The sequence below is a fragment of the Salmo salar genome, chromosome 01 (genome assembly GCF_965601325.2).
Source record: "Salmo salar chromosome 01, fSalSal1, whole genome shotgun sequence".
Classification (NCBI taxonomy): Eukaryota; Metazoa; Chordata; class Actinopteri; order Salmoniformes; family Salmonidae; genus Salmo; species Salmo salar.
In genome coordinates, this window is record NC_138291.1 from 72,722,569 (window position 1) to 72,748,969 (window position 26,401).

General features: G+C 42.4%; 1 protein-coding gene across 7 annotated transcripts; it reads right to left on the reverse strand.

Annotated features, from left to right (window-relative positions):
• Positions 1-545: 545 nt before the first annotated feature.
• smek2 (SMEK homolog 2, suppressor of mek1 (Dictyostelium)) lies at positions 546-26,110 on the reverse strand. Of its 7 annotated transcripts, XM_014201270.3 has the most exons (17): positions 25,641-26,109; positions 24,530-24,585; positions 19,645-19,743; positions 18,807-19,430; positions 15,355-15,432; positions 15,131-15,247; positions 13,943-14,059; positions 11,953-12,084; positions 11,601-11,703; positions 3,123-3,164; positions 2,873-3,031; positions 2,407-2,576; positions 2,186-2,325; positions 1,826-1,971; positions 1,552-1,721; positions 1,484-1,516; positions 546-1,351 (listed from the first exon to the last, which is right to left on the reverse strand). In XM_014201270.3, exons 1-17 carry the CDS (start codon positions 25,780-25,782, stop codon positions 1,253-1,255), a joined length of 2,427 nt encoding a protein of 808 aa, XP_014056745.1. In that variant the 5' UTR covers positions 25,783-26,109; the 3' UTR covers positions 546-1,252.
• Between the last annotated feature and the right edge of the window lie 291 nt (positions 26,111-26,401).

Here is a 26,401-nt window from a genome sequence, read left to right on the forward strand (position 1 = left end):
TCAACACAGCCATCTAGTGTAAAATATAAATCATTGGTTAAATTCAACTCCTCTCCAGATTAAAATAAAGCTAGATTCACACAATGCCAGGGTCACAATCTGAAAACGTATCAAATGTTTAGAATGGAGATAGTGGTAGTAAATGCACTTGTCCAAGATGTTCATGGAGACAAACCTACACGATCTAGACATATTTGAAATGGTTACATTTGGGCACTCAGCTGTTGTACGTACTCAGACTGAAATGCTTTCCCTGACATCTCACACTTCATCCGTCATTAGGAATGTCTATATAAAATGGCAGTAGCCGGCCTAAACCACCACTGCTGCAATTTAGGATTTAAATATGCTCTGACCCACAGGGACTGTACTAGCAACAAATTCAACTCAATCCATGAGTACTGAACTGGAACACTAGTATGAGAAGGGCTTGTGTCTATTTAAAAATAAAAAAAGGATACACATATCTGCTGAAAAAATTACTTCTCTTAACAAAGACACCTCTGGGAGCCACAGGAAGTCAAAGCCACTGAATACACACAGACTTTAGACATTCTCAGTGGGCTGCAAAAATGACTTTACTGCCGTTTAATACATGTTATTTTAAAACCAGCATTGCAACTTTTGCTTTATACAATGAATCAAATAATTGAATTAAAAGGGTGAACAGTGATCCCACCATTTGTGCAAAAGCAATACATTGGCAGGTATAGCTCTACCCTTTTAAAATCACTTAAGGGGCAAATTATTCAAAATAAAAATAACTGTACAGTACTTTTAATAAACTCATGAATACAGGACTCCTGGCTGATGTAGGTGTGTGTGAGCCTCGGCAAAGCAGCCCCAGCTTCGACTGTTGAGTCCTGCTCCTCGGAACTAAGCAACTTTGTTTTCTGTTGGTTAGTTTTTTTTTGTTAACCCTCATTTTGCCTAGTTCTCTCCACCCAACCCAAATTAACAGTTCTATGGGGTCAGCCAATCAAGCTTCCATTACTAAGCGGCTAGTCCTGCTAGCCTGACTGGCTCTCCCGTTAGCCCCTGCTCCCCCTTTTGTAGAGCGGCTGAGGTTTGCGTGAAGTGCTGCGTCCCTGCCGGAGCATCAGGGAAACCTTGGCACTGATCAACCTCTCTGGTCCACAGGCCAGGTAGGGGGGCGTAGGAGCAGGCTGGGAGGGTAGGATGGCGGGAGTGGTCTCTGTCCAGTGGACTGTGACAGTGGCACAGCGGACCAAGACCAGGGGACTTCACTGGCTTATGAGCCCAGACGGGGCCGTTTCCGTGGGGACTGCTCTTCATCTTCGTCCTCCTCGTCTTCATCGTCAGGGTAGTCTACAAGGCCGACCATCGCAGTCTGTCAACAAGAACACAGGTCACAGAACTCAAGTGACTAAACCCTGAGGTTTGGATAATTTTGACTACTGGGGTGGCAGGCAGATGGGGCATTTTACTACAGATTGACAGGTAGAAAGAGGATATGGCTCACCTTGGCAACTAGAATGGCAGTTGACAGGGAAAGCTCACCTTGACTACCGTGGTGGCGGGTGGCGCTGCCGACATGGCTGGGGAGCCGTTGGGACTGGCGGCAGAGGTGGGCGAGGTGGCTGGCTTGCAGTTGGCACCGTTGGTTCCGTTGGCAGCCCCTGCAGAATGAGAGAAGGTAAACTTAAAGCTGCCAGTTGGGGTCCGCTTTGGGAAGCTCTCTTTGTTGTCACTCTCTTTAACTGCAAAGAGATGGAAATACATAGGGTGAACATACCATTCCACATGTTGTGGGGTTGAACACACACACGCGCACACACACACTGAGCAGAGTGGAGGCACTTACCTTTTTTTGCTTCCATATACTTTCCATAGCTCTCTGGGAACTCTTCCTCAGGCCTGCTTTTCTCAATAGCCTCTCCATCATCATCTTCATCTTCATTGAACCACATTTCCTCATCCTCGTCCAGCGTTCGGGCATCCCTACGATATCTGCTTGAATAACATCAAGACTACTTTTAACAGGCTTTAGGTAAATAACCAATAAAATGTTTTAAGTCACTCGACAATGCAACACTGCTGAAGTTACTCTGCTCAACACAAACTACTATTAAATGATATGCTATCCTCTTTGGCTGAAACAAACCACAAATCAACTTCTCCACTCTATTCTAGTTGTCCATGTCTGTGGGAGATGATGCCTTACCTGTTAAGTCTCAGAGTCTGTCGGTCCTTCTCCTGCTCATATCTGCCCTTCAAGCCCTTAAAAGTCTGGACGTATTCAATGGATTCAAGTGCTTTGTAGTAGTTGTCTATAATGTGTGCTATGAGGGACTTGATATCCTCCTATAGAGATAGATAGATATTAGGGTGTATACGTGTGGTAAAATGGTAAACAGACATGTTAAAAGGTGAATATGGGCATACCACTTTGATGAACTCAAAGAGTTCAATGATGGCTGAGTTTAGGAGGTTGTATCTAGTTCCATTGTCCAGCAGAGTGTTGATGACTGGCTCAAACAGGTTCCCTTTGACAATGTAGCGGTTGTAGTACTCATCCTTCTGCCCAATTATCCTCCTCATGAAGCGCAGAGCACCTGTTAAAAGACATAACAAATCAGTACAATCCACACCTTGAAAAAAGGAGTTGAGGAAACTCCATATTGCAACGACTTACACCACAAGCTATACATTTAAGTTATATCAATGATTAGGCTCCACCCAGGAGCCAAGGGTCCAAACGTTTGGGTTTTATCGTGATGTGCTTCATCAAATCATTAAATTATGAATAAACAAATTCAGTCGACTGACATACAGAATGTTTATGTCAATACTTGGTGCTCCCCCTATTCTAACACCCATATCCCCTCCGTAGTGTTTCCCAGTGACTCACACAGCGCAAGGAAGGTGTGTTTAGAGTTCATTAGCACCAGAACTCGTCGCAGCAGGTCCTTGTTCATAATGTAGGTCTTTATGTGATATGTGTGGTGCTCTACACAGAATGTCAGCAGCTCCAGTATCAAAGCCAGGAGTTGGGCTGTCTGGAAATTATCTGAAAGACACAAACATGCATTTACAATAGGGAAAGAGACACTTTTATAAATGAGAATTATGATTGGGAGTATCAATGTATGATTACATACCAGGACACACTGGGTTGATCTTGGTGGACCCCTCTTGCAGATCTGGAAGACACAGTAAAGGCAATAAATATCAGTCTTACAAATGCACAAGTCTTTAACACAACACAGATCTCAACAAAGACATCATGGCCTGTCGAAATCGAATAGAATTGTATTTGTCACATGCGCCAAATACAACAAGTGCAGGCTTTACTGTGAAATGCTTACTTACAAACCCTTTCTCAACAATGCAGTTAAAAATAAAACTAACAAAGACATAAAATAAATAGTAACACAATAAAATAACAATAACGAGGATATATACAGGCTATATACAAGGAGTACTGGTACCAAGTCAGTGTACTGGGATATGAAGTAGTTGGGGAGAAAGATTGAAGCAATATGTACATGTAGGTTTGGTTAGGTGATTGTTTGAAGTACTATGTACATGTAGGTAGGAGGGTGAAAAGCAGAATGACCGGGTAGCCGTTTAACTGTTCAGCAGTCGTATGGCTTTGGGTTAGAAGCCAATCAGGAGCCTTTTGGTCCCAGACTTGGCACTCCGGTACCACTTGCCGCGCGGTAGCAGAGAACAGTCACATGGGTAGCTGGAGTCTGACAACTTTTAGGGCCTTCCTCTGACACCACCTGGTTTAGAGGTCCTGGATGGCAGGGAGCTGGGCCCCAGTGTTGTATGCCAAGCATTTGCCATACCAAGCAGTACCAGATGCTTTCAATGGTGCAGCTGAACTTTTTGAGGATCTGAGGGCCCATGCCAAATCTTTTCAGCCTCCTGAGGGGGAAGAGACGTTGTCGTGCCCTCTTCATGACTGTGTTGGTGTGTTTGGACCATGATAGGTCCTTAGTGATGTGGACACCGAGGAACTTGAAGCTCTCGACCGTCTCCACTTTTCCTGTAGTCCACGATCAGCGCCCTTGTCTCGCTGACGTTGAGGGAGAGGTTGTTGTCTTGGCACCACTGACATCTCATCGTCATCAGTGATCAGGCCTACCTAGGGCTGTGGCGGTCATGAAATGTAGTCAGCCGGTGATTGTCAAGCAAATAACTGCAGGTCTCACGGTAATTGACCGTTAAATTGACAAACACATTTAGCATCTCCTGGCTTCCATGCATAGCCTACAAACCACTGATGACGACATTTGGAACGTCTACATTTTAAAAAGTCTAATAAATCCATTATTTTAGACAGGTCAAAAGAAACATGAAGAAAATGTAGTCTTTCAGAAGAACAGAATAGCTGTGGGCTACACTAAATCATTTAGCAGACAATATTTGGTTAGAATTCTGTGGCATTATTTTATAGTATGAAGAAAACAATTGAACATTGCTCAATAAAGAAATGTTGTGTTGAGCGGTTAACAAAGAAACAGGTCCTTCTATATGCTTAATTTAGAGTTACTAATATAACTTTAGTTGTGATGCAAACTTTGGGCTATACGTTTTGATTTTTAATAAATTCTATGGCTGCATGATGCGACTGGTGATGATTTGAAAAAAGTTGCACGAAAGGCAAGAGCTCTGCTGCACACACTTCATCAGTCTCATTCCCAATTTGACAAGCACTTGATAATGCCTCGAATTTCCCGGCTGCATCCCCTTTGTGTGGCGGTAATGCCCCCTACAAAAATCCATGCATTTTGTGGCTAGTGGCCGTTGTGCCCTTGGGCTAAATATAATAATTAATTAGAATACCCTTCTCCTGGCTGCATGCTCAGAAGCACCTATTCAGCTCCCTCAGAAAGCTAATTTCTTATTAGCCAATGCCTGTCACGCAATTCGGTCATTCTCACAGGCCTCAAGTGAAGACAGACACATTGGGGACGCAACCATACGCATCCTTATCCAATTCGGAGTCGCATATTGAAGATATAGGGAGAATTGTCCACATTTACTTTTCATCAGCCAACAAGATGAGTAGGCCTAACGAACAGCAAAAGCACTAGCCTATGTCAATCTACTAACCCCCATAGTACAAAAGTTGACCTATTCTATGCCAGAAATAAATATTACAAACAATCTGGGACAGTTGTGGGATGCGATAGATCCCAAATTGATACAACCACAAGCATAAAAAAAACCTTTAAGCAAAGAGGCTGACGCAACAGCTCAGAACATTTAGCTTAAAATGTTGAGAAACTATAAGGCTATTTCTTCACATTATAAGTGCAGCAATGAGCACACAGCAGTATAAGCGCAGAATATTCCAAAATGCAATCAATTAGTGGGAAAACACTTCTCAAAAGGTGACCACAATTGTGATTATCCATGTAACGCTTTGATTATAAAAAGGTGCATTTTGATAGTGAAAATTATCTTTCCAAGACTTGAAACTCATGCTCTGCGTATGTATACCAGTTAGGCTCTACACCCGTAGTAAAGCGGATTCATGTGCTTAAGTTTAAGAAGTTATTTGGCCACTTAGGTTGTGATACAAACCTTAACAAAAACATACAGTGCAGTTGGGAAGTATTCAGACCCCTTGACTTTTGTTACATTACAGACTTTTTTTTTTATCCCTAAAGATCCACCCATTACCCCATAATGACAAAGCAAAAAACATTTTTTGAAACCATTGCACATAAAAATAAATATCACATTTACATTAGTATTCAGACCGTTTACCCAGTACTTTGTTGAAGCACCTTTGGCAGCGATTACAGCCTCATGTCTTCTTGGGTATGATGCTACAAGCTTGGCACACCTGTATTTGGGGAGTTCCTCCCATTCTTCTCAAGCTCTGTCAGGTTGGATGGGGAGCGTTGCTGCACAGTTATTTTCAGGTCTCGCCAGAGATGTTCGATCGGGTTCAAGTCCGGGCTCTGGCTGGGCCATTCAGAGACTTGTCCGGAAGCCACTCCTGTGCTGTCTTGGCTGTGTGCTTAGGGTCGTTGTCCTGTTGGAAGGTGAACCTTCGCCCCAGTCTGAAGTCCTGAGTGCTCTGGAGCAGGTTATCAAGGATCTTTCTGTACTTTGCTCTGTTCATCTTCGCTTCAATCCTGACTAGTCTCCCAGTTCTTGCCACTGAAAATCATCCCCACATAATCATGCTGTCACCACCATGCTTCACCATAGGGATGGTGCCAGGTTTCCTCCAGATGTGACACTTGCCATTAGGGCCATAGAGTTCAATCTTGGTTTCATCAGACCAGAGAATCTTATTTCGCATGGTCTGAGAATCCTTTAAGTGCCTTTTGGCAAACTCCAAGCGGGCTGACGTGCCTTTTACTGAGGAGTGGCTTCCGTCTGGCCACTCTACCACAAAGGCTTGATTGTTGGAGTGATGGTTGTCCTTCTGGAAGGTTCTCCCATCTCCACAGAGGAACTCTGGAGCTCTGTCAGGGTGACCATCGGGTTCTTGGTCACCTACCTGACCAAGGCCCTTCTCCCCCAATTGCTCAGTTTGCCCGGGCAGCCAGCTCTAGGAAGAATCTTGGTGGTTCCAAACATCATCCATTTAAGAGTGATGGAGGCCACTGTGTTCTTGGGGACCTTCAATGCTGCGAAAAAATGTTGGTACCCTTCCCCAGATCTGTGCCTCGAAACAATCCTGTCTTGGAGCTCTACAGACAAGTCCTTCGACCTCATGGCTTGGGTTTTTGCTGTGACATGCACTGCCAACTGTTGGACCTTATATAGACAGTTGTGTGCCTTTCCAAATCATGTCCAATCAATTGAATTTACCACAGGTGGACTCCAATCAAGTCGTAGAAACATCAAGGATGATCAATGGAAACAGGATGCGCCTGTGCTCAATTTCAAGTCTAAAAGCAAAGGGTCTGAATACTTATGTAAATAAGGTATCTTTTATTTTTTTTGCTAAAATATCTAAGAACCTGTTTCCGCTTTGTCATTATGGGGTATTGTGCGTAGATTGGTAAAAACATTTTATTTGATCCATTTTAGAGTAAGGCTGTAACGTAGAAAAATGTGGAAAAAGTCAAGGGGTCTGAATACTTTCTGAATGCGACTCTGATTTGAAAAAGTCGCAAAAAAAGGCATGCGCAGTTTCTTGCCTTACTGCACACAAGCTGGGCATCATTCACAAGTGATAGGCTAATATTGTCACCCAATAGACTGTTGTTGATTTAATCTTGTATTTAGATAAATGTTTGAAATTTGTTTTTATTTAGAATGGACCATTATCGTGCATCTGTCTCGAAACAGGGGCGGGGGTGTCACCTATGCACTTAGATAGCGAATGGAGGACACTTTTCCCGTGGTTCATATTCATGCCAGCCAGGTAGAATATACTCCTGTTGCAAAGAGAAGCAATGTGCTTAAAATCATTTCTGTAGGCCAAGTCTATAGAAAGCTGATGGGATCCTCTTTTTAATAGAGGTCATCAAAACTCTGTTCTCATGCAATAGCATAGCCTATAGAAATATTACTCAACAAGAGCGCCCATGAAGTGTTTAATTAGATTTTCCATGACATTTGTATTAAAATGTCAAGAGTTAATTTTTTATTCAACTTGGCAAGACAATAGAGTGCTGAGTACCAGTTAGTAAGCAAGTTTGGTAGACTACTAATGACCATCAGCATCATCAGAGCTTGAAAATGCCTAATTACCGTGACTAAACAGTCACGTGGAATTTGACTGCCATCATGACTTGTGACCGCCGGTGTGGCGGTTCACTGTTGCTTGCCTCGAAGAAAGCATAAAAAGGCATTTAGCTCGTCTGGTAGGCTTGCGTCACTGGGCAGCTTGCTGCTGGGTTTACCTATTTCATCTGTGATCGTTTGCAAACCCTGCCACATCGGACGACTACCAGAGCCAGGGTTGTAGGATTTGATCTTAGTCCTGTATTGACACTGCCTGTTTGATGGTTCATCGGAGGGTGTAACAGGGAAAGAAATTCATAAGCTTCCGGATTTGTGTCCCGCTACGTGAAAGCGGCAGCTGTTGCCTTTAGCTAAGTGAGGATGTTACCTGTAATCCATGGCTACTATTTAGGATACACTACATGACCGAAAGTATGTGGACACCTGCACGTCGAACATATCATTCCAAAAGCATGGGCATTAATATGGAGTTGGTCCCCCCTTTGCTGCAATAATAGCCTCCAATATTCTGGGAAGGCTTTCCACTAGATGTTGGAACATTGCTGCGGAGACTTGCTTCCATTCAGCCATAGCGAGCATTAGTGAGGTTGGGCACTGATGTTGGGCGATAAGGCCTGGCTTTGCAGTCAGCATTCCAATTCATCCCAAAGGTGTTCGATGGGGTTGAGGTCAGAGCTCTGTGCATGCCAGTCAAGATCAACACCAATCTGGACAAACCATTTTTGTATGGACAACACTTTGAAAACGGGGGCATTATCATGCTGAAACAGGAAAGTGCTTTACCCAAACTATTGCCACAACGTTGGAAGCACAGTATCGTCTAGAATGTCATTGTATGCTGTATTGTTACAATTTGGGCCTAGCCCAAACCATGAAAAACAGCCCCAGACCATTATTTCTCCACCAAACTTTACACAGTTGGCACTGTGCATTGGGGCAGGTAGCGTTCTCCTGGCTTCGTCCGTCGGACTGCCAGATGGTAAAGCACGATTCATCACTCCAGAAAACTATTTTCCACCACTGTAGCCTACACTCGGCATTGCACAAGGTGATCTTAGGCTTGTGTGCGCCTGCTCAGCAATGGAAATCAATTTCATAAAGCTCCTGACGAACAGTTCTTGTGCTGTCACTGCTTCCAGGGGCAGTTTGGAACTCTGTAGTCAGTGTTGCAACCGAGGACAGGCTATTTTTACACGCTACAGCACTCAGCGGTCCCATTCTGTGAACTTATGTGGCCTACCACTTCGCGGCTGAGCCGTCGTCGCTCCTAGACATTCCCAATTCACAAAAACAGCACTTACAGTAGACCAGGGCAGCTCTAGCAAAACAGAAATTTGACAAACTGACTTGTTGGAAAGGAGGCATCCTGTGACGGTGACACGTTGATAGTCACTGAGCTCTTCAGTAAGGCCATTCTACTGCCAATGTTTGTCTATGGAGATTGCATGGCTGTGTGCTCAATTGTATCCCCCTGCCAGCAACGGTGTGTCTGAAAAAGCTGAATACATTAAATTGAAAGGGTGTCCACATACTTTTGTATATACAGTACCAGCCAAAAGTTTAAACACCTACTCATTCCAGTGATTCTTTATTTGTACTGTTTTCTACATTGTATAATAGTGAAGACATCAAAACTATGAAATAACACATATGAAAACATTGTAGTAACCAAAAAAAGTGTTAAAAATCAAAATGTGTTTTATATTTAATATTCTTCAAGTAGCCACCCTTTGCGTTGATGACAGCTTTGCAAACTCTTTGCATTCTCTCAACTAGCTTCATGAGGTAGTCACCTGGAATGCATTTCAACTAACAGGTGTGCCTTGTTAAAAGTTAATTTGAGGAATTTCTTTCCATCTTAATGCATTTGAGCCAATCAGTTGTGTTGTGGGTAGAATACAAAAGATAGCCCTATTTGGTAAAATACCAAGTCCATATTATGGCAAGAGCAGCTCAAATAAGCAAAGAGAAACCACAGTCCATTACTTTAAGACATGAAGGTCAGTCAATACGGAACATTTCAATAACTTTGAAAGTTTCTTCGAGTGCAGTCGCAAAAACCATCACGCGCCATGATGAAACTGGCTCTAATGAGGACTGCCACAGGAAAGGAAGACAGAGTTACCTCTGCTGCAGAGGATAGGTTCATTAGAGTTAGCAGCTTCTGAAATTGCATCCCAAATAAATGCTTTAGAGTTCAAGTAACAGACACATCTCAACATCAACTGTTCAGAGGAGACTGCGTGAATCAGGCCTTCATGTTCTAATTGCTGCAACAACAAAAAAACACTAAAAGGATAGCAATAAGAAGAGACTTGATTGGGCCAAGAAACAGGAGCAATGGACATTAGACCGGTGGAAATCTGTCCATTGGTCTGATGAGTCCAAATTTGAGATTTTTGGTTCCAACTGCCGTGTCTTTGTGAGACGCAGAGTAGGTGAATGGATGATATTTGGATTTGTTTAACACTTTTTTGGTTACTACATGATTCTGTGTTATTTCATAGTTTATGTCTTCATTATTATTCTACAATGTAGAAAATAGTAAAAATAAATAAAAAATTAAGAAAAACCCTGGAATGAGTAGGTGTCCAAACTTTTGACTGGTACTGTATAGTGCATGTACGTACAGTCACTGTGGGGACTACGTTGTCGATGCCCTTCTTAATGAATCCAGTGACTGATGTGGTCAACTCAATGCCATCAGATGAATCCCGGAACATATTCCAATCTGTGCTAACAAAACAGTCCTGTAGCTTAGCGCCCGCTTCATCGGACCACTTCCGTATTGAGCACATCACTGGTACTTCCTGTTTGAGTTTTTGCTTGTAAGCAGGAATTTAGAGGATGGAGTTATGGTCAGATTAGCCAAATGGAGGGCAAGGGAGAGTTTTCTTTGTGTAGAGTAGAGGTGATGCAGAGTTTTTTTTTTGCCTCTAGTTGCACAGGAGACATGCTGGTAGGAATGAGGTAAAACTAATTTCAGTTTCTCTGCATTAAAATCCCCGGTTACTAGGAGCGTCGCATCAGGGCGAGAATTTTTTGTGTTGTCTTTTTTGCTTATGGTGCTACACATCTCGTTGAGTGCGGTGTTCTTGCCAGCATCAGTTTGTGGTAGTAAATAGACAGCTATGAAAAATATAGTAAAACTCTTGGTAAATAGTGGGGTCTACAGTTTATCATGAGCTATTCTAACTCAGGCGAGCAGAACCTCAAGACTTCCTTAATATTAGAGATCGGGGACCAACTTGTTGACAAAGAGACATACACCCCCTCTCCTCAGCTTAGCGGATGCAGCCGTTTTGTCCTGCCAATGAAAAGAAAAACCAGCTCGATTTATATTTTCCATGTTCTTGTTCAGCCACGACTCGGTGAAACATAGCATATCACAGTTCAGATCACGCTGATAGAATAGTCTTGAACTGCACTCATCCAGTTTATTTTCCAATGATTGCACATTTGTCAATAGAACGGAGGGTAATGGCGACTTGTCCACTCGCCGTCGCAGTCAGGTTAGATATCCCAAACGCCGACCTCTATAGTCGCTGCTTCCACCTCCTCCGAGTTATGGGGATTTGGGCCTGGTCTGGGATGAGCGTTATGTCCTTCACAACCGATTGGTTGAAATAGAAGTCCTCATCCAAATCAAGGTTAGTAATCTTTGTTTTCATGTCCAGAAGCTCTTTTCGGTCATATGAAATGGCCAAATATTAGGTATGAAAACAAGTTAGGATCAGCGCAAACAAAGCTAAAAAAAACAACTGGTCAGGGGCCCATCCGGCGCCATTATACTGTCCAACATAAAGCCATGCATATCCACATACAGCTGGACCTAAACACACCCATTCAAGCACGACATGAGACCATACACACAATGCATACATCCATTTAGATCAAAGGGTCCCCCCGCTCACCTTTACAGTTCTTCTCATCTACAGTGCTGGCCAATAGAGGGACTGTGAGGACCTGCATGCAGTACTTGTAGAAGAAGCTGAGGAACTCAGTCTTCTCTGTTTTCTAATGGGATTCAAAGTAAGAAGTAGATTAGACAGTGATGCTGACATATTGCAGAGTTCTTTAAAATGTATGAAAGTTTGGTATAATTCTGTATTCTTGTACAATAACCATTACACCCAGTGTTATGACAGAACTGTGTGTGAGTGAGTGAGTGAGTGAGTGAGTGAGTGAGTGAGTGAGTGAGTGAGTGAGTGAGTGAGTGAGTGAGTGAGTGAGTGAGAGAGAAAGAGAGATCGGACAGGGTCTTACATTGGTGGGGGCCAGCATGTTCTCTGGGTCGATCAATGTGCGTAGAAGCCCCATAAGCTGCACAGCACCCCCCAACTCAGGGTCCGAGTCACAGATCATCTGCTTTATCACCACGTTGATCAGCAGCACATCCTAATGCACACAGCGAGGAACATTGAGCGGCAACACCTACAGAAAACCTTGAACATCCTAAACATCTAATCACTGAAAAAGATCTGAAATATATATGCTTCAGTAAACAATACACCTATTATAAGGAACAGTTCAATGAGCATTTTACAGTGCCTTGCAAAAGTATTCACCCCCTTGGCCTTCTTCCTATTTTGTTGCACTACAACCTGTAATTTAAATATATTTTTATATGGATTTCATTTAATGGACATACACAAAATAGTCCAAATTAGTGAAGTGAAAAAAATAACATGTTTCAAAGAAATTCAAAAAAATGTAAAACCGAAAAGTGGTGTGTGCATCACCCCCTTTGCTATGAAGCCCCTAGATAAGATCGGGTGCAACCAATTACATTCAGAAGTCACATAATTAGTTAAATAAAGTCCACCTGTGTGCAATCTAAGTGTCACATAACCTGTCACATGATTTCAGTAGATATACACCTGTTCTGAAAGGCCCCAGAGTCTGCAACACCACTAAGCAAGGGGCACCACCAAGCAAGCGGCACTATGACGACCAAGGAGCTCTCCAAACAGGTCAGGGACAAAGTTGTAGAGAAGTACAGATCAGGGTTGGGTTATAAAAAAATATCAAACTTTGAACATCCCACGAGCACCCTTATATCCATTATTTAAAAAATGGAAAGAATAGGGCACCACAACAAACCTGTCGAGGGAAGGCCACCCACCAAAACTCACGGACCAGGCAAGGAGGGCATTAATCAGAGAGGCAACAAAGAGACCAAAGATAACCCTGAAGGAGCTGCAAAGCTCCACAGCGGAGATTGGAGTATCTGTCCATAGGACCACTTTAAGCCCTACACTCCACAGAGCTGGGCTTTACGACAGAGTGGCCCAAAAAAAATAAGCAAACATGTTTGGTGTTTGCCAAAAGACATGTGGGAAACTCCCCAAACACATGGAGGAAGGTACTCTGGTCAGATGAGACTAAAATGTAACTTTTTGGCCATCAAGGAAAACGCCATGTCTGGCACAAACCCAACACCTCTCATCACCCCGAGAACACTACCCCCACAGTGAAGCATGGTGCTGGCAGCATCATGCTGTGGGGATGTTTTTCCATCGGCAGGGACTGGCGGGAAATTCTTGAGGGAAACCTGTTTCAGTCTTCAAAGATTTGAGACTAGGACGGAGGTTCACCTTCCAGCAGGACAATGACCCTAAGCGTACTGCTAAAGCAACACGAGTGGTTTAAGGGGAAACATTTAAATGTCTTAGATTGGCCTAATCAAAGCCCAGACCTCAATCCAATTGAGAATCTGTGGTATGACTTAAATATTTCTGTACACCAGCAGAACCCATCCAACTTGAAGGAGCTGGAGCAGTTTTGCCTTGAAGAATGGGCAAAAATCCCAGTGGCTAGATGTGCCAAGATTATAGAGGCATACCCCAAGAGACTTGCAGTTATAATTTCTGCTAAAGTTGGCTCTACAAAGTATTGACTTTGGGGGGGTTAATAGTTATGCACGCTCAAGTTCTTATTTCTTGTTTGTTCACAATAAAAAATATTTTGCATCTTCAAAGTGGTAGGCATGTTGTGTAAATCAAATGATACAAACCCCCCCCCAAAAAAATCTATTTTAATTCCAGGTTGAAAGGCAACAAAATAGGAAAAATGCCAAGGGGGATGAATACTTTCGCAAGCCACCGTACAAGTAACATTTTACTGGGTAAATAATCTTGCCTTTATTTACGTAGTCACAGCTCCATGTGGCACCTAGATGTGGCAGAGAAATTTGTCCACCAGTGTCACATGTCATGTAGACCTAGTTATATGACAAGGTTGATGCTATACTTACATCATCAGTCTGCTGTGGCTCCTGCATAACAAACTCCCGGACCATGGAGGGGCTGAACTCCACCAGATAGGAGAAGATATCTGTGGCTGCAGCCCTCACCTGCAGGTCGTCCATACCCTGTGGAGACAGTGAGACACACACTGATAGTGTGCTCAAACTAATAACTCATTCAGCACCATCAATGTGTTTCTTTAGGGCACATGTGTCAAACTCATTCCACTGGGGGCAGTGTCTGCGGGTTTTCACTCCTCCCTTGGACTTGATTGATGAATTAAGGTCAATGATTATTAAGCCGTGGTGTAAGGTACTTAAGTAGTACTTTAAAGTATTTAAGTCATTTTTGGGGGGTATCGGTACTTTATAATTGACTACTTTTACTTCACTACATTCCTAAAGAAAATTATGTACTTTTTACTCCATTCATTTTCCCTGACACCCAAAAGTACTAATTACAATTTGAATGCTTAGCAGTATAAGGAAAAAGGTCAAATTCAAACACTTATCAAGAGAACATCCCTGGTCATCCCTACTGCCTCTGATCTGGTAGACTCACTAAACACAAATAATTCATTTGTAAATTATGTCTGAGTGTTTGAGTGTGCCCCCGGCTGTCAAAAAAAGTAAAGGAAATTGTGCTGTCTGGTTTGCTAAATATAAGGAATTTGATGGATAGCATTTACTTGTACTTCTTCCTTCACTATGACAATTGAGTACTTTTTCCACCACTGTACATTGAAAATCAGATACTACTTGAGTAAAAGTCTAAACATATTTTACTGTGTTACTTTTACTTGAGTCATTTTATAATAAGGTATCTTTACTTTTACTCAAGTATGACAATTGAGTACTTTTTCCACCTCTGTTATGAAAAAAACAAAAACCAGCAGACACTAGGCCCTCCATGGAATGAGTTTGACACCCCTGCTTTAGGGGCTCAGGAGCCTAGTGCAATCTGGACTGACTTAATACCTTTAAATTCAGGGTTAGAGACATACTGTTACATTTAAATGAATTAACTTATTTTGACGTGCTTCCAAGATGCAGCCCTTGAAGTTGAGATGGCATTTCACATTCAAGGGATCAAGAGAACTTTGCCACATCAAAACGCATACAAAATGTCAAGGAAAATATGCAAAAACTGTTTGACATTTAATATGCACATGCATACAATAGTAAAACCATTCATACCATGACTATTTCAAGAGCAGGAAGAATGCCTAGATTCGCCAGAGTCTTGAAGAAAGCATCTCTATTTTGCGGTTGCAAGGTTTGTGAAAAAGCACAAAATTCTTTGAAAAAGTTCACCTGTGAAGAGGAAGGAAAACAGAGGACAGTATGTCACTGAAACCTTCATGGCATTAAAGCTTAGTATGTGCATGCTTTTAATTAAGCGAGTTGATCATTCAACTTACTAGTTCCCGCCTTTTACCGTCTTCTGTTGCTTCATCCGTTAGCTGTGCAAAGACTTCAGTTAGGAACTTCTCATCCTCCTGTAGTGCAAGGCAGGGATAAAAAGTTTACAAAAACATACTGAATCGCAGTTTGTGGTCATGTTGAAAAAGCACCAGGACTTTACGTACTTCATTATGAAGTCGACAAACCTTAGCCAAAAGCAGTAAAAGTAAGCATGTTTTATATTGGTGGTTCGATGTGAAAGGAGAGACGAAAGGAGACAAATTGCCAGTTTAAGAAGTGTTGTGGAACAAACAGCTGACTGAAGATGGCTGCAGCCAACATGGTTGAGACCGTCTCCGTGGTAACATGGACTCAGGACCCTGTCCCGAAGCTACTGACAGCATCACCTCCTCCATGCTTCACGGAACCACACATGCGGAGATCATCCGTTCACCTACTCTGCGTCTCACAAAGACATGGGTTAAGAGGAACCAAAAATCTCAAATTTGGACTAATTGGAGCAAAGATCAGAATTCCACCGATCTAATGTCCATTGCTCGTGTTTCTTGGCCCAAGCAAGACTCTTATTATTGGTGTTCTTTAGTAGTGGTTTCATTGCAGCAATTCGACCATGAAGGCCTGATTTACGCAGTCTCCTCTGAACAGTTGATGTTGAGATGTGTCTGTTACTTGAACTCCGTGAAGCATTTATTTGGGATGCAATTTCTGAGGTGCAGTAAACTCTAATGAACCTATCTTCTGCAGCAGAAGTAACTCCGGGTCTTCCTTTCTTGTGGCGGTCCTCATGAGAGCCAGTTTCATCATAGCGCTTGATGGTTTTTGCGACTGCACTTGAAGAAACTTTCAAAGTTCTTGAAATGTTCTGTATTGACTGATCTTCATGTCTTAAAGTAATGGACTGTGGTTTCTCTTTGCTTATTTGAGCTGTTCTTGTATAATATGGACTTGGTCTTTTACCAAATAGGGCTATCTTCTGCGTACCACCCCTACCTTGTCACAACACAACCGATTGGTCGAAACGCATTAAGATGGAAAGAAATTCCTCAAATTAACAAGGCACAATTGTTAATTGTGACTACCTCATGACGCTGGTTGAGAAAATGCAAAGTGTGTGTCCTCAAGGCAAAAAGGTGACTACTTCGAATAATCTAATATATTTTGATTTGTTTAACACTTTGGTTACTACATGACTCCATGTGTTATTTCATAGTTTTGATGTCTTCACAATGTAGAAAATAGTAATAAAAACCCTTGAATGAGAAGGTGTGTCCAAACTTTTGACTAGTACTGTACATACACACACAGTGCATTCGGAAAGTATTCAGACCCCCTTCCATTCAAGGACATTGAGAATTGTCCCGAAGCTACTCCTGCGCTGTCTTGGCTGTGTATTTAGGGTAGTTGTCCTGTTGGAAGGTGATCCTTCAAATCCAATTTTATTGGTCATACACACATATTTAGCAGCTGTTATTGCAGGTGAAGCAAAATGCTTGTGTTCCTAGCTCCAACAGTGCAGTAGCATCTAACAATTCACAACAATACACACATCTAAAAGTACAATTATGGAATTTAGACAAATATTTGATTGGGCATTGACTAAGATACAGTAGAATAGAATACAGTATACACATAAGATGACTGGGAAACTAGTCAGGACCTTCACCCCAGTAGGTCTTGAGCGCTCTGGAGCAGGTTTTCATCAAGGATCTCTGTACGTTGCTCAGTTCATCTTTTCCTTGATCCTGACTAAACTCCCAGGCCTTGCCGCTGAAAAACATCCCCATAGCATGAGGCTGCCACCACCAAGCTTCACCGTAGGGATGGTGCCAGATTTCCTCCGTACGTGACGCTTGGCATTCAGGTCAAACAGTTCTGTTGGTTTCATCAGACTAGAGAATCTTGTTTTTCATGGTGAGAGTCATTTAGGTACCTTTTGGCAAACTCCAAGCGGGCTGTCATGTGCCTTTTACTGAGGAGTGGCTTCCGTCTGGCCACTCTACCATAAAGTCCTGAATGTTGGAGTGCTGCAGAGATGGTTGTCCTTCTGGAAGGTCCTCCCATCTCCACAGAGGAACTCTGGAGCTCTGTCAGAGTGACCATAGGGTTCTTGGTCACCTGCCTGACCAAGGCCCCTGTCCCCCGATTGCGGTTTGGCCAGGCAGCCAGCTCTAGGAAGTGCCTTTGTGGTTCCAAACGTCTTCCATTTAAGAATGGAGGCCACTGTGTTCTTGGCGACCTTCAAAGCTGCAGACATTTGTTGGTACCCTTGACCAGATCTGTGCCTCGACACGATCCTATCTCGGAGCTCTACGGACAATTCCTTCGACCTCATGGCTTGGTTTTTGCTCTCACATACAGGACCTTTGCCCTGACCTCAACCCCATTGAACACCTTTGGGATCAATTGGAATGCCGACTGTGAGCCCGGCCTAATTGCCCAACATCAGTGTCTGACCTCACTAATGCTCGTGGCTGAATGAATGCAAGTCTCTGCAGCAATGTTCCAACATCTAGTGGAAAGCCTTCCCAGAAGAGTGGAGGTTGCTATAGGAGCAAAGCGGGGACCAACTCCATATTAATGGCCATGAGATGTTCGATGAGCAGGTGTGCACATACATGCAGTGTATATAAAAGTTTTATTTCTCTTTGCCATTTGTACGATTATGAAACAGTGACCGTGGTCATTTTACTGACAAATAACCATCATCCAAAATTGCATGACTGTCACAGCCCTAACCAAATCCCTCTTGAAATTTTAAACTTGTATAATTATACTGCGAAGTGCCAACAAGGGAACTTAAATGTAAATCACACCACAACCTCATTGTTGTTAATGTGAGATCAAAGAAACGTCAGGGCTTATTGATTTCAGATTAGATACCTTGATTAAAATTGAAGACAACCTATCAACTACAAACCCTTTCAACAATAGAGACAAAGACAAACAGTTTGATATAGAATATAATCCTTAGAGAAGTCACAAGCATTGATTTACAATACTGAAGACAAAAGTGGCATGAACATATCACATTACATGACATTCTATTACTGTTAAATAAAATACATTCATAAAGTTAATCCTTTCCAGGTTGATGACAACAGCAGAATATCACATATACGTAATGATTACAATTGATGTTCAGATCTGAAGATGGGTGGGGATGTTTCATACTTTCACAGGAAAATAAAACCACCAGCAGAAAAACAACATTATCATCTACATTGACAATGGTGTGAAAGTTTGTGATATGTAGTGAGTTAAGTTCAGTGATTGTGCTTTATTACCGTCACTTAACACACTAAAATGTAATCTGTTAAACTGAAAACACCAGAGCTGAAGAGGCAGTTCAGACAACACAAACGGATTTGCTTACACTCCATTTCTTGTCAAGAACGGCAAAATCGAAGAGAACATTTTTTGAGGGTTCTGTCGGTTTGCAGTAACTCACCTGCAGCATGCTGACTATCTCCACCTTGTTGAAGAAAATAAAGGATGTGAGGGTGGAAAGGAAGTTCTCCTCGAAGACAGAAGGTGTGGGCAGGATGATGTCCTGGATGTACTGCACCCGGTACGTCTGGTGGATCTTCTGCCGCAGCTCTGAGTCCGTGATGGGGATTACCTCCTTGAACTTGGCCGTCTTGGTGAGGAACTCCCGGTGCTTTTTAGGCTGCACCAGCGACGGATCAAACTCCAGACAGCCAACCACATCCATGATACAGTCGTCTGAGAACATGACCTCGAATAGAGCCGCCTTGTTGAGGAACAACACTCCACGTACAATCTCATACAGGTGGTGTAGTCCCTCCCGGTTGTCGAGGTCCTCACACACCTGGAAGAGCTGCAGCAGCTTCTTCATGTAGCCTTCGCTCATAAGGGCCAGGGCCAGCTTCTCCCGGCGGATGGGCGAGGACAGGACAGAGGTCACAAGGTCAGCAATCTCCTCCAGCCGGGCCAGCTCGCATGGAGGCAGCTCCACCAGGTGACTGGTCTCTGGCATCTCCTCGAAGCGCTCCTCCTCAGACTCATCGATGGGGTCCTGGGTGATCTCCAGCGCAGGGTCTTTCCCTTGCACCTGGGGAGGAAATTAGACACAGGGCCACATGTAAGAACTACTGAGAGAAAGACTATAGTCCCGTATCGCTAAGGAGAAAATTCACTAACATGATATTCTATACTTAATTATTAAATGGGTAAGTTTTGTAAGAGACAATAAAAAACTAAACAGCATAGTAGTGTATCATAAACCTTACACTGACTTACAAACCCGTATAAACACAGTACTATACCTGACATATCTTTTCCCAGATTTCATCGCAGCCAGCTTTTTCCTGAAAACTCAGGGCCAGATCATAGTTCTCTGCTTCCGACCACACAATCAGGGTGTCCTGAGAGGGGAAAAAACATTCATGATTAAGTAGAAAAAAACATTTTCATAACATGAGATTTGTAAATCTGGTCTTTGCTTAACAATGTAAAAAATAAAAAATAAATAACCATTTGTGTCAAATTAACTGCAACTGTACACTTGCAGAATTCTTTAGATACATAGGGCCGAGCCATAGACTACTCTCTGCTTCCACACGGCAAGCGGTACTGGTGCAATAAGTCCGACACCAACAGGCTCCTGAACCGCTTCGATCCCCAAGCCATAAGACTGCTAAATTGCTAACAAAATGGCTACACAGAATGAGTTGACACGTGCATTTTTGCACCGTCTCGGTGTACACTATTGGGACTCAACACACTAGAGGTCGACCGATTATGATTTTTCAACGCCGATACCGATTGGAGGACCAAAAAAGCCGATACCGATTAAATAAATATATATAAATAAATATATATTTGTAATAATGACACTTACAACAATACTGAATGAACACTTATTATATTAAGTTAAAATACATCAATAAAATCAATTTAGTCTCAAATAAATAATGAAACATGTTCAATTTGGTTTAAATAATGCAAAAACAAAGTGTTCGAGAAGAAAGTAAAAGTGCAATATGTGCCATGTAAAAAAGCTTGCTCAGAACATATGAAAGCTGGTGGTTCCTTTTAACATGAGTCTTCAATATTCCCAGGTAATAAGTTTTAGGTTGTAGTTATTATAGGACTATTTCTCTCTATACCATTTGTATGTCATAGACCTTTGACTATTGGATGTTCTAATAGGTACTTTAGTATTGCCAGCCTAATCTCAGGAGTTGATAGGCTTGAAGTCATAAACAGCGCTGTGTTTCAAGCATTGCTAAGAGCTGCTGCCAAACGCAGTAAAGTTTGAATGAATGCTTACGAGCCTGCTGATGCCTACCACTGCTCTATCAAATATCAAATCATAGACTTAATTATAATAACACACAGAAATACGAGCCTTAGGTCAATATGGTCAAATCCGGAAACTATCATTTCGAAAACAAAACGTTTATTCTTTTAGTGAAATACGGAACCGTTCCGTATTTTATTTAACGGGTGGCATCCCAAAGTCTAAATATTGCTGTTACATTGCACAAGCTTCAATGTTATGTCATAATTATGTACAATTCTGGCTAATTAATTACGGTCTTTGTTAGGAAGAAATGGTCTTCACACAGTTCGCAACGAGCCAGGTGGCCCAAACTGCTGCATATACCCTGACTCTGCTTGCACAGAACGCAAGAGAAGTGACAATTTCCCTAGTTAAAAGAAATTCATGTTAGCAGGCAATATTAACTAAATATGCAGGTATAAAAATATATACTTGTGTATTGATTTTAAGAAAGGCATTGATGTTTATGGTTAGGTACATTGGTGCAACGACTGTGCTTTTTTTGCGAATGCGCTTGTTAAATCACCCGTTTGGCGAAGTAGGTTATGATTCAATGATAAATTAACAGGCACCGCATCCATTATATGCAACACAGGACAAGCTAGATGAACTAGTAATATCATCAACCATGTGTAGTTAACTAGTGATTATGTTAAGATTTTTTTTATTTTTTTACAAATAAGTTTAATGCTAGCTAGCACCTTACCATGGCTCCTTGCTGCACTCGCATAACAGGTAGTCAGGCTGCCACGCAGTCTCCTCGTGGAGTGAAATGTAAATCGGCCATAATCGGTGTCCAAAAATGCCGATTGCCGATTGTTATGAAAACTTGAAAATCAGCCCTAATTAAATCAGCCATTCCGATTAATCGGCCGACCTTTATTACACACTAATTTATACTGACTACACACACACCATAATTTACACCGCTGCTCCTCTGTTTTATCATACATGCTGATACCTAGTCAACTAACCCATATAGATATCTACCTTTATCACTCCTACACATTGTAAATAACCCTGTATATAGCTTATTTTCTTGTGTGTTTTTGTTCTACCTTATTTTTAGCGCTACATTGATAATGATTAGGCTTACCTCATTGTTGGGTTTGGAGCTTGCAATCAAAGCATTTCACTGTCATTTTGCACGTGACATTAAAACTTTTAGAAATGGACCCACAGAGCAAAGAAAACACTGAAGTGCCTTCAGAAAGTATTCACACACCTTTACTTTTTCCACATTTTGTTACAGCCTGAATTTAAAAAGGGATTAAATAAAGATCAGGCCTACGCCCCGGTCCAGAAAAATATATCCCAAAACATGCATCCTGTTTGCAACAAGACACTAAAGTAATACAGAAAAAAAACAGCAAAGCAATTTACTTTTTATCTTGAATCTAAAGTTGTGTGTTTGGGGCAATCCAATAGAACACATTACTGAGTACCAGTCTCCATATTTTCAAGCATAGTGGTGGCTGCATCATGTTATGGGTGTGCTCATAATAGTTAAGGACTGGTGAGTTTTTCTGGATAAAAATAAACAGCTAAGCACAGCCAAAATCATAGAGAAAACCCTTGTTCAGTCTGCTTTACACCAGACACTGGGAGACTAATTCACTTTACAATAGGCCAAATCTACACGAGTTGCTTAGCAAGAAGACAGTAGATGTTCCCAAGTTACAGTTTTGACTTAAATCTGCTTGAAAATGGCAAGACTTAAATGGTTGTCTAGCAATGATCAACAACCCATGTAACAGAGCTTGAAGAATCTAGAAAATTATCCGCAAATATTGCACAATCAAGATGTGTAAAGCTCTTAGAGATTTACCCAGTCACATCTGTAATTTCTGCCAAAGTTGATTCTAACATACACTGCTCCAAAAAATAAAGGGAACACTTAAACAACATAATGTAACTCCAAGTCAAGCACACTTCTGTGAAATCAAACTGTCCACTTAGGAAGCAACACTGACAATAAATTCCACATGCTGTTGTGCAAATGGAATAGACAACAGGTGGAAATTATAGGCAATTAGCAAGACACCCCCAATAAAGGAGTGGTTCTGCAGGTGGTGACCACAGACCACTTCTCAGTTCCTATACTTCCTGGCTGATGTTTTGGTCACTTTTGAATGCTGGCGGTGCTTTCACTCTAGTGGTAGCATGAAACGGAGTCTACAACCCACACAAGTGGCTCAGGTAGTGCAGCTCATCCAGGATGGCACATCAATGCGAGCTGTGGCAAGAAGGTTTGCCGTGTCTGTCAGCGTAGTGTCCAGAGCATGGAGGCGCTACCAGGATACAGGTCAGTACATCAGGAGACGTGGAGGAGGCCGTAGGAGGGCAACAACCCAGCAGCAGGACCGCTACCTCCGCCTTTGTGCAAGGAGGAGCACTGCCAGAGCCCTGCAAGATGACCTCCAGCAGGCCACAAATGTGCATGTGTCTGCTCAAACGGTCAGAAACAGACTCCATGAGGGTGGTATGAGGGCCCGACGTCCACAGGTGGGGGTTGTGCTTACAGCCCAACACCGTGCAGGACATTTGGCATTTGCCAGAGAACACCAAGATTGGCAAATTCGCCACTGGCGCCCTGTGCTCTTCACAGATGAAAGCAGGTTCACACTGAGCACGTGACAGATGTGACAGAGTCTGGAGACGCCGTGGAGAACGTTCTGCTGCTTGCAACATCCTACAGCATGACTGGTTTGGCGGTGGGTCAGTCATGGTGTGGGGTGGCATTTCTTTGGGGGGCCGTACAGCCCTCCATGTGGTACCGAGATGAGATCCTCAGACCCCTTGTGAGACCATATGCTGGTGCGGTTGGCCCTGGGTTCCTCCTAATGCAAGACAATGCTAGACCTCATGTGGCTGGAGTGTGTCAGCAGTTCCTGCAAGAGGAAGGCATTGATGCTATGGACTGGCCAGCCCGTTCCCCAGACCTGAATCCAATTGAGCACATCTGGGACATCATGTCTCGCTCCATCCACCAACGCCACGTTGCACCACAGAGTGTCCAGGAGTTGGCGGATGCTTTAGTCCAGGTCTGGGAGGAGATCCCTCAGGAGACCATCCGCCACCACATCAGGAGCATGCCCAGGCGTTGTAGGGAGGTCATACAGGCACGTGGAGGCCACACACACACTACTGAGCCTCATTTTGACTTGTTTTAAGGACATTACATCAAAGTTGGATCAGCCTGTAGTGTGGTTTTCCACGTTAATTTTGAGTGTGACTCCAAATCCAGACCTCCATGGGTTGATAAATTGGATTTCCATTGATTATTTTTGTGTGATTTTGTTGTCAGCACATTCAACTATGTAAAGAAAAAAATATTTATTAAGATTATTTCATTCATTCAGATCTAGGATGTGTTAGTGTTCCCTTTATTTTTTGAGCAGTGTATATTGACTTCCGTAAATTAGATTTTTCTAAAAACATGTTTTCACTTTGTCATCATGGAATATTGTGTGTAGATGGGTGAGACAAATATATACTTCATGCTTTTTTGAATTCAGGCTGGAATAAGTCAAGCGGTATGAACACTTAGAAGGCACTGTACACACAGCAGTCCATTATAGACAGGTTGACATATTGTCATGAGCTTTGTCCAGGAGGCAGAACTGAGCGATTTCCCCTTAGGTCAGCTGCAAAGTCAAAATTTGCTGTTGTAAAAATTCCTGAAAGCAAACATTTGCTTTTTGGTCAAGGTTAGGCATTAGAGTTAGCAGTGTGGTTAAGGTTAGCTTTCAAATCAGATTGTATTACTGTGGCTGTGCCAGCTAGTGCCCGCTGCACAGCTGCCTCCAGAACAAGACTAATGACAAAAAACGCTAACCTACCCATTATAGAGGCAGAATACTCACTTGTTGTTTCTGATATGCAGTATTTGGGCTGATTTTAGACTCCAGAAGAAGTGAGCCTAAAAGACAAATGGGAATTTAGTTAGCTACCCACTACCTTACTGAAATAACTAGTGGATGCCTAAATGTTTGCAAAATGATAATACAGAACGGGATAATTCAGTCACATGGGTGTGAAAGAACATGTTTTTCAAATAATACGGATGTTGTAACTAAGTGTCAGTCTTACTGCTGAAACCTGAACACCACACTTTTACTGACATGAACTGTGCATGTAAACAAGGACAACTACCCATAAATTAGCTTACATAATGTGTATGTTTTTGGCTGGCAAGCAAATGTCCCTTTATTCATTACCGAGTAAGCCAAGTGAGTTTACTAGCTGGTTAACGTTAATTACCTAACCAGCTGACTAACATTGGACCAGGTAACGTTAGTTAACCTGCTGGATATAGTACTTTTAAACTGTACCGAGGGTTAACTAGCTACTGTACCAAAATAACTATAAACAAACAATTGAAAGGAAAACAGGATTACAGAGAAAGTCAGTTAAACCACACTTCCAAGCATTGGCTAGCTAGCCATCCAACTAGGTTAGTTAGCTAACAAGCTGGTTTGAGTAAATAATGCTAGTTAACGTTAACTGTTTATTGATTCGTTTATAGCTAACGTTAATTAGATAACGAGCTACCTAAAGGAATTTGTTTTGCTGATTTGCATTTGATCTTCAAGCCAAACCAACAATATCATTAGCTAGTGTTAATACAAGTAAACGTTGAAATTTGTTACCCAACTAACGGTAAATAGATACCATTAGCTAGCTAACGGTAGCCAACTAGCATTAGCAATAGTGTGATGGCTAGAATAACTAACTCACACCGGCAGTAGTTACTTTAACGTTACGCTACTAACGTTAGCTAGCTAGTTCAGTTGGTGGTTTAACGTTAGGTACAGTCGCCGATTGTTCACAAAGTAGTTAGCAATGTTGATTTATTGAATTTGCGGCCTGTTAGTTAATGTTACCAGCCAACTAGATGGCTGCGTTACGAACAAAACAAACATATGCGACGAGCTATCTGACCATCTGCTAATAAGATGTTAGCTAACAACTCACCGTCGGATTCGGCCCGAACTAATAATGATATTCCCTTCAGTCGTTCGACAAAGGTAGACGAGACATGCCCTGTGCCCCTATCGTCCCACTGTCGGTCTTCATTCAGCGTATATACTTTCACACGCCGCCGAGTATCCGACATGGTTACCTTGAGCGGAAAAGCTAACAATCTAACGTTAGCTAGGCAACTATTTGAAATAGTGAACTAGTGGCTAGCTATTTTCTTATCCCCGAACTTGTTTCTACCCGCATGTTTTGCAATAATGTGCTAAACCGTAAAGCTAATTCACGAGCATATTACGATGATTATTTTCCCCGCAGAATGCCAGATTTCTAGCTAGCTAACTGTACAATTCACCGTTGAAAACACAACAACTACGACGGCCTCTTCACTATCATCCAGAGACCGCCATCTTGTAATCCGATCTTGTCTTTTTCTTCCCTATGTCAATCAAACGGTTACCGCCGCGGGGTCTCCGCTGAGGGGCTACGGAAGCCGGTGTGTCCCACGCCACATTCACGCCGCTCAAAGATCCCCCGCCCTTTCCACTTTCCTTCCATTGAAAATGAATGGGAGCGGTGTTTCACCGCGCGGTACCGTGTGCTAGTGTACACGGGGCATTATGGAAACGGACAGACCTGTTACAGAGTCTGTCCTTGGCAAAAATATATATACAATAATGCTGTTGATTTCAATAAAAGATGCCAACTCTAAATATTGTAGAACTAAAACATTGAGTATGTAGAAGATTGGAATATGC

What these genes read in the sequence shown, in the direction of transcription:
- smek2 (XM_014201270.3), bottom strand. Translation starts at nt 25,782, where the DNA reads ATGTCGGATACTCGGCGGCGTGTGAAAGTATATACGCTGAATGAAGAC. An exon ending in TCTGGGAAAAGATATGTCAG is followed by an intron (nt 19,431 to 19,644) that starts GTATAGTACTGT and finishes TTTCCTCCCCAG; the next exon opens with GTGCAAGGGAAAGACCCTGC. An exon ending in ACACACCTTCCTTGCGCTGT is followed by an intron (nt 2,577 to 2,872) that starts GTGAGTCACTGG and finishes GTCTTTTAACAG; the next exon opens with GTGCTCTGCGCTTCATGAGG.